This window comes from Chondrus crispus, genomic scaffold (genome assembly GCF_000350225.1).
Source record: "Chondrus crispus Stackhouse genomic scaffold, scaffold_301, whole genome shotgun sequence".
Classification (NCBI taxonomy): domain Eukaryota; phylum Rhodophyta; class Florideophyceae; order Gigartinales; family Gigartinaceae; genus Chondrus; species Chondrus crispus.
In genome coordinates, this window is record NW_005179185.1 from 86,200 (window position 1) to 94,923 (window position 8,724).

The following is an 8,724-nucleotide window of genomic DNA, read 5'->3' on the forward strand; positions in this document are numbered from 1 at the left end:
TAAATAGTCTTCACGCAAGAATGTTGACATGCTCAAAAGTTTCACAAAACATTTGCCAGTGATCTGGACCACGCCTTGTGACGTAGAGGGGGTTTCAGATGGAAAATTCCTTCCTCACACTATGAATACAGTGTTATTGGAAGTGCTACAGATGAGGCCTTCCGTAACGTTATTTGGGATTGAACTCTGGAGTAGAATCTTTGTCCCTCACGCTCGTTCTTTCGAGGAGACCGAATTTCCGCTCAGAGAGCTCCCTTGACATTACAAGTACGTCGCGGGTTTGTAAATTCTAGCTTGTAACTGTCATTATCCGATCTATCTAGGACTTGACTTTCTGCATCCGCTCTAGAAACCGTCCAGAGTATTTTAGTACTGGATTTTCTGCGGTGTCTGGAATGTTCGCATTTGTTCACCTAGCAGTCGACCTTCCCTCCACAGCATTCTAAAGTAGACCGAATAACTCTCTTCATTTCTAGCAAGGACCAATAATTTAGATTCCATAAACTAAAACGCAAACGTCTTTTGTAGGCTGGGAAGTATTCTTTTTCAGAGTTTTCTTCCATGTCTGCACGACTCGGTTACCTATGTTGATCACGCACAATGGTGAAATGTTACTACACGCTTCCATGTCAAGTCTAGAATTTACGTATATGCCAGCGTTACGTATACTTTTTCGATACCCTTCGCAGCGTGTAGTCGATGATGCATTTCTCTTTACTTTGCAACCACAATCCTCTTATACAGCTGTTTAGTTCCAAATATATATTCGTCCGGGATAAATAAAGGGTCGGGTCGTCATCTTCAACTCTCATGAGCGCACTCTCCAACGTCGTGACGTGCTTGTAATATTGAGTCGAGCGACTACGCCTGGACACATTCTCTGCCGGACTACATGCCAAGGATCGATTGCGATTTCGATAACCCTCTGTGGTGTCGGCAGAGGCCAATCCAGCAGCATGTTTAGAGATCTTGTTAGCAGAAATACTCTCGTGCACAGTGATTACGGTGTCTCTCTTGTTATTATCGACCGAAATATGGATGTGTTCTTTTAAGGCATATTTATGGCGCTTTCTACAACTTTGTTCCTGTTGAAATTTTGTTATATCCAGATATTGAAGGAATGGTTCTGAAAGTGTCAAAACATTGCTACTGACAGGGTAGATGCCCTTGGAGGTCTTATATCAAGGCATTCCTTACGTTGGGTTCTTTTAGACAGTGGCTCATTGTTGCCAAAATACTTTTTGTTGTATACGGCCGCGCCTCCTCTGACCCCATCGTGGTGGCAGGCCATTTTAGAGCGCGCGAGAACTCCTAGCGGCGCGATGGGGTCCTGACTACCGAGCATGTGGTATTTCATCTGAACATCCAACTTCTACCGATAACGGTTAATTCGCCGCGCGGTACTCGCGTCGTAGCGCACGCTGCGGCTTTCCAACCGATAGGTGCGGTAGTCGACGGCTTTGGTGAGCAGGTCGTTCAACGGTCTGATCACTGGCAACCGTATCAGACCCCGCCTCGGGGCATCCCAACAGACTCTGCCCCTGCGACGGCGGTCTCCTTCTCCGCCGGTGCTACAATAGCCGTCCAAGTCGGAGTCTTCTCACTGGGACCGACGTCGGTCGCGCGCGTTACTACCTCTGCGGTGGCTCCTACGCGATCCGTCCGACTCGGTATCATAGTCATCGGAGGGGTAACTACCCCCTCCGGCATCGCGGTATCGCGTGTAGCGTCCGTCGCAGTTCTTGCGCGTCGCCCTGTAGAGACGTCATGGATCCTCTCCCTCGGAGGGGTTTTCTGTACCCTCCGAATTGTATCCTTGAGCGCCGGGTGCGCTTCTTCTGCCTGACCGACACGGCTGTCGCTTTTCTGTAGCGAAGCGCCCCAGGCGGCTTTCTGTTCGGCAGGGCCAGCCATATAGACAAATACGGGAGGGCCATTTTTTGTGGGCCCTCCTGTAGCACCATGTAACGGTGGGAGATAAATGGTGTTACTCTCCGGATGAGGGGCCATGGTACCGATCCCGGGTGCAGCACCGATCGGTTCAGAGTGCGTTAGCGTAGATTCCGGAGCGGTCGAGTCGCGTTGCGCGCGCGCGTAGACTCCTGTTTCGGGGCGAAAGGTCGTGGACAGACGATTGGCCACGGTGGAGCTGATCGCTAACTTTAGAGCCGTACTGCACGGGGATCCATCATCCACAGTGGTGAGCGCTGTCACCACCTCGCGTCGGACGAGGGTGAGTAGTAGTTTTGTCCAAAAGCGGCGGTATCGCACTGCGTACGTGCTCGTACAGGAGTTCTGGCACCGTTCGGTCGAAGCACACGCGCGCGAACTGGGCAAGTTCCGTGGCGTGGAAAGCCACGAACCAAGCTTGCAGGCGCGGCTCAATCGAGTCGACCAACCACTGGACGCGATTACCTGTACCTACCGACGCGGCCGGCGTAACGTCTGATGCGGGCGCTCGCGTGCGGCCCGGTTGCGGTGGCGGACGTATCAGGGCTTTCTGGTTATCCGCTCCGGGGCCCGGTGCGCCTCTGCTACTGCGGGTGCTCTGACGCCCGGAGGCGCAGTCTTCTCGTTGTTCCTGTTGGTCTATCGTGGAATACGCTTCGCGATCGACTCGGCGAATTCTCAACTCTTTCCGGGCGAACAGTTCTGCGCGCGATCGAGCGACTACGCGTGCGTCTCAACCTCAGGATTTATCCCCTCCACAAGCGTACCAAAAATTTGGGATAAATCCTCTCGTCCCTGTGTTGGGTGAGAGGCGGAGGTCTTCGCCGAGGGAGTACGCGACCAGGACGCGGGCGCGCCAATTAACCGATACGGACGAGCTCGTGGAATGGGAGTGGTGTAGTTTAATGGATATGGCCGCTACCGTTTCGGGCGTCGGGAGTCCCGCCTGACTACAGTATTAAGATGTTAACCGATACGGTACATACGTGGCTAGCGCGTGTATAGGTGGCCACGAGCACACCCACGTGTAGCTAGTGGCACCAGCTACTGCAGGTGTGCACGTGGTGCGCGACCGATCAGTGGGTTAGGACAGTAGTTTACTTTTATTTATCGTAAGCTACAGTAAGCTGGATACAGTAAGTACAGCTGCAGTAGTCCGTCCGGGGCCACCGCCCTACTAGGGGGTATAAGATAGGGGCACCGGGCTGGAGGTAAACTGAGGCAAGCACGCCTCCCCTTACTTGCTACCCTAGTCCTTTTCCGGTACGGGTAGTAATCTCCGTCAAGTTTCTAGCTCGCCACCGGTCGTACTGCTCTACACCCCAGTATGACTGCGCGAGTCCAGTGTGGTGTACCTCCCTCGTCGAGTGCTTCCTACAGTGCCGGATTATTCCTACCTGACGCTCCAGTGTACAGGTCCCCCAGGCTCCCTTATTTTACGTACAGCCTGTCCTTTTTCCGATACAGTTTTAGCGTCGCTACGGTTGTACCACAAGTGGCACCCGTGGCCGGCTACGCGCAGTCGCTCCGTGGTGCGTAAACTGAGGAGACCAATAACAGGTTAGAAGCCAGCGCTGGAAAACCTACCGAACGGTCGTAGATTAGGCGCGAAAGGGACGGGGGCGAGCTTGCCCCAGTTTACTGTTGGGGACGGGTGTCAGATCTTAACCCCTCACAGGGACGCCCCGGACACTGGTCCCAGTACAGTACCTGCCGCGTAGTTCGTGCCAGGTACCGTACACAATTAAGAACTGCCGCCAGAAATACTAATTACCGCGCGGATGCTGCGACTACACGCGTGCGCTGCCGTACACGCATGATAGCTACCAACTACCGCACGGACCACACGTGTGCTACTGTACACGCATATTACACGTAGACTACCGCACGGACGACACGTGTGCTATTGCACACGTACGCCACGCCACGACCGATCGGCACGCGCGCGCGCTCCCTACACGTGGGCACCCCGCCCACGTGTGCACCGTGCACGGCCGCCCGGTTATTAACCTCGGCGCGCGCCCGTAGTTACTAATACATTGCTCAAGGAATTGGTCAGCTTCAAATCGGTCCTACTGCACGACAGACTGCTTAAATCCTCACGAAACCAATACTCCGTACGCTTCATGAGCGCCATCGCGCAGGTATGGGAGTTGCAAGCCACCAGTAATGGTAAGAAGGGGAGTTTATGAAGATACCAGTACAGGGGGGGTCGCGATATAGTGCCATCTTTGTTAGTGCCAGCTCTGATATAGTGCTACTCTTCTGCGAGTGGCACGAATTTTGAGCCAAAAACGAAGGGTCTCCAGAGAGGCAAGGCAGTTGGATGGACGTACTGCTCGAGAGGCGCTGCCGCCGTGGAAAGATATTATGCTGTTGCTAACTCGAATAGAGACTATGGCGGAAAAGGCAGGGTCGATGATGCAATTGGACACCTGCACAAGTGTAGGCTGGCATTTACGGCTGGGAAAAAGGTGGAAGTCAATGCGACGGCTCGGCAGTTACTAATAACAGAAATGCTTGATTAGACTTCACTCTGTAGTGATGATGCTAAGTAAAATATGAGTGATAGCGTCCTGCGAGCGGTCTTTCTGCGCAGTGATGAAAGGAAGTGGCTGCAAAAAGCCTTAAATTTCATTATCTTACAGCGCCTGGTTCGATATACTGCTGTTTTCGGCCCACTGACATTGGATAGCACTATATCGCGACCCCCCTGTATGGCGAACTGCTGGAGGGCATCCTGCATTAAGATTAGTACGGCTGCATCGACACGTAAGTTAGCCCTGTCCTCGAATGAGACCAAAATGGGTCTCACTGGATCTGTAAGCCCGTTTTGAGCACTCTCATTGGAAGAGAGCGCTCACAGCTACCACGCCCCACTCTCTAAAGATGTCACATTACACGCCCTCCGGGACTCTAAGTAGAGGAGAGCGCTCACAGCTACTCTGCCCAACTCCTGATGATTGAGAGTCTCTCAATCGCAGTCATATGGATCGCTCTCACAGTGCGTCTGTGAGCTCTCCGTTCTAGCGTTGTCGTTCTGTGTAGCCGGCATGCAAACTGTTCCTATAACATTGAACTGTTTATGTTCTACACAGCTCCCATCGAGGCTCGACATAGCGCTTCGCCCGCCGCCCCATTGCGCCCGCGACGGCCCGCTGCATCCTCGTCTTCCTCGCCATGCTCCCGCTCGTCGTCATCCTATTGCTGCTGCCGGGCGTGCACGCACCTGGGCCCCCATTGCACGATTCCGCCCCCCCCCCCCCACCGCGCCCTGAACCGTCGGCCCCGCCTCTTCCGTTGCCGTTCTCGCCGCCCGCCCGCCCGCCATCTCCGCCTTCGTGCTCTTCCACAACGAGTACGGTATATCCGGGTGGCAGAGTGTGCATGGAGATTCGCCATATGATGACGCCAACACCTGAAGGATGAGAATACCTGTAAGCTCCTCCACGGAAACAGATTTTCGTGGCCGCGATATGAGAACGCGGTTGAAATTTGATCTAACAATCTCAAGCACAGCGTTTGGGAGAAAGCATCTTAGGCAGTCCATTGTTGAGCCCACAGTATTTGATAACACAGTAGGAACTTCATTGTTTTCACGATTTGACTGGATTTGATCCTTCAGCTTCGACAAGACACAGATCCCCTCCTTAATGTAGCGTTCGTCAAAATTTTATCGACATTGTCCAACTCAACCACAACGTCAGTGAAAGGGGGTTGGTAGTTCCATTTATCCAATCCTACTGGTGTCCACCTCTCGTCATTATTATTAGGCATAAGCTCACTTCTTTGTTTCGACCTTTCCGGACAATTATCGCCTGGCACGGGTGACACACGCAACTCATAAGAGTTCTGCATTTCTTGTCTTTGTGCGTCTGAAAACAGCTCTACTGGATCACCGAACGCACGCCACCAGACGTCTTCGTCAATAACTTGGAGAGCTCCTGCATTGTCAGGAGAGAATTGAAATTGACTGCAATGGTGCAATGCCGTTATCTCAGAATTATTTACTACGTCCTGAGAAAGAATAGAATCATCTGCAAATTGGCTGTTCTCCGATTGAGTACAATCAGAACTCGCGAATAGCGACAATGAGAATAGATCATCACTAGATGACTCCAGATCAGACGAAAAATCAATCCTGCGCACAGTGCATCCCGGTTCGGCTGGTCCGCAGAAAACATTTGGGGCCTCCGACGCCGGATGTAATGTGATCGAGGGGTACTGCGGCGTGGTGATTGCGTCAACACCATCTACGTGAAAATGTCGGGTGTTGCGATCCTGTCTTCGCTGTTGACAGATAGTGAGGGTTTGATGGTGTAGTCATTGTCGACGTCGATAGGTCTCGTATTTGAGTTCATCGCAGTGAATAACGTCTCAGGACAGCAGGCGATCGTAGGTGAGTAGCTTGAAAGGGCACCCTTGCTCTCACGGTTGTTCGAATTCAATGGAACGCGATCCTTCCGATCGGGAGTATGCTGTTGCGTGTTTGAGTCCCACGTCCTTCTGTCTCCGCCATTACGAGACTAATGGTGAGCTCTGAGACCAGTTGAGTAATTGTTTCGAGATTTTAGTGGCATATTTCTCAATGACGGAGATATACTCTCAAGAGGGCTATCGGGATTCTCAAATCCTCTCTAAATATTTTCAATGTCTCAAATTTGGATTCTCAAATGCCCTCTAAATGTTACCAGTGTCTCTAATCAGAAAGGCAATTAAATTTTGGTCTCAAAGCGAGCACAAGGTTAGAGTAGATACGGCATAATCGGTCCCATAGTCGATGGCCCATGTCTGACATGCTATAGTACGATTTTCCTCAATTCAGCGGAATTGGCGTTGGTTACGTCATACAATCTGCGATGAACAGAGAAGGCATCTGCACATGCCCTGCAGTAGATACACTCGGTAAATGCGACCTTCGTGCGTAATGACTGACACAGTGCGCAAAGATTGAGTCGTTATCGAAAACGGCAGTTTGCTACATATAATAGGTCTCACACGCAGATCCTCGCCGCATGCAGCAAGATTTACTTCACGTGCAGAACAAGGATAAAATATGTATGTACTTGGTCTTTAAGAACTTTTTTGATAATCATTGGCCATCCATAGTCTTTTCGTAAAAACCATTATGATAAATTAAAATTTGGGCAACTGTGATCTGATATCGCAATTGTACCGTTGCACAACCCCTCGATCGTCTTTTCTAAAATTCCTCTGCGAGAGACAATCCTTGGCTAGGCGCCTCCTCCCCCTGCCCAGTTCCAGCCCCAGTTCCATCCCCCTCCGCATGCGCCACACACCCCTCCGCGCTACAAAGTCCCCATTCCGTTTATGTGTGATACTGACGAACTTTCATTTGCCCAAGTATCCTCTACGTGCTGAGGACGCCGCCGACCTTCACTGCCAGCGTCTCGCTGCTTCCATTCTCCCTTCTCCCGCGCGCCCTCTCTCTACACGGCCCGTTCGCGCACCTACCGCCCCTGCTGCCGTTCCCGCTGACGGTAGCGCCGACCGCGGTGGGCGCGCATTCCGGTCCCTCCCGCTCCCGCCCCGGCCGCCCCTCCGCCTGTAATTCCGCAGCGCGTCGGCGCGGGATCTATTCTCGCGGCACGCGCTGGCCTCCATCTCGAGCCTGTCGAAGGGGCTCTCCGATGCTGCGCCCGCTGGGGCACGGCGCCATATCGAGCGTGCGCCCGGTGCGCCGCCGCTCCGACGCCGCGCTCTTCCCGCTCAAGGCCTTGCACAAGGCCAACGTCCTCGCGTCGCCCAGCCGCGTCGCCCACCTGCTCGAGGAGGGCCGCGAACTGGCGCGCTTCGCGCGCGCCTGCACCGTCTTCGTCTCCGCGCTCGTCGACGCCTTCGAGACCCGCACGCATCTGTACCTCGTCACCCACGTCGCGCGCTACGGCGACCTGGCCGTTGTGCTCGCGCAACTGGAAGGAAATCGGCTGCCTGCGGACGCGACCCGGGAGGTGTTCGCCGAGATCGTGCTCGGGCTACAGGAGCTGCCCGGCATGGGCTACCTGTACCGCAACGTGATGCTGGACAACCTGCTACTTCGGCGTCAGGGAAAATCCAGCTAGTCGACTTGGGGCTGTTCAAGCGGCTGCTAGTGTCGCTGTGCTGCAGCGAGTGCTCCGTCTCCGGCGATGTGGCGCGGCTGTCCGTGCGGTCCGAGAACGGCGCCTCCGACGGCGCCCAGTCGCTGCTGTCGTGCTGCTCCAGCGACGACGGCGACTCGATCGTGCGGCTCCTTGCCCGCACGCACATCTTCGTCGGCACGCGCCGCTACTTCTCCCCCGAGCACCTGCCCGGGCGCCACCGCTCCAAGGGCGGCTACGGCGCGCCTGTGTACGTGTGGGCGTTAGGTGTCGTGCTGTACGTGCTCGCGACGGGAGAGTTCCCGCTCGGGAAGCGCGTGTCAAAGGGCAACTCCAAGGGCATGTTCGACGCGATCCGCCATGAGGAGACCCGGTACCCCACGCACATGGACGCCGGGATGAATGCGCTCCTGTAGGGCTTGTGGAAAGGGACGTCGCCAAGCGGCTGAAGATCGCCGGCATCAAGATGCAGGCCTGGTTTGCCGGCTTGGACTGAGAAGGCGTGTGCGCGCGGGCCGCCATGGGCACAACGCGGGAGAAAGTGGTGAGGCTCATGTAGGAGCAGGGCGTTGAGCACGCTTGCTGGAGGACTGTGGGTCGGCGCGGTATGTGGGGCGGTTCTGAACGGCGCCAGTGCAGCGGTACGCGGACTTTGAGGTCCGCGTCGCAACTG

The 8,724-nt window shown here is 54.4% G+C and overlaps 1 protein-coding gene across 1 annotated transcript; it reads left to right on the forward strand.

Annotated features, from left to right (window-relative positions):
- Nucleotides 1–7,601: 7,601 nt before the first annotated feature.
- On the forward strand, nucleotides 7,602–8,467 carry CHC_T00008392001 (Serine/threonine protein pseudokinase). Its single transcript, XM_005717150.1, is given in 2 exon segments — nucleotides 7,602–8,013; nucleotides 8,019–8,467. The coding sequence occupies 2 exon segments, from the start codon at nucleotides 7,602–7,604 to the stop codon at nucleotides 8,465–8,467; spliced, it is 861 nt and encodes a 286-aa protein (XP_005717207.1).
- The last annotated feature ends 257 nt before the right edge of the window (nucleotides 8,468–8,724 follow it).

What these genes read in the sequence shown, in the direction of transcription:
- CHC_T00008392001 (XM_005717150.1), top strand. Translation starts at nt 7,602, where the DNA reads ATGCTGCGCCCGCTGGGGCACGGCGCCATATCGAGCGTGCGCCCGGTG.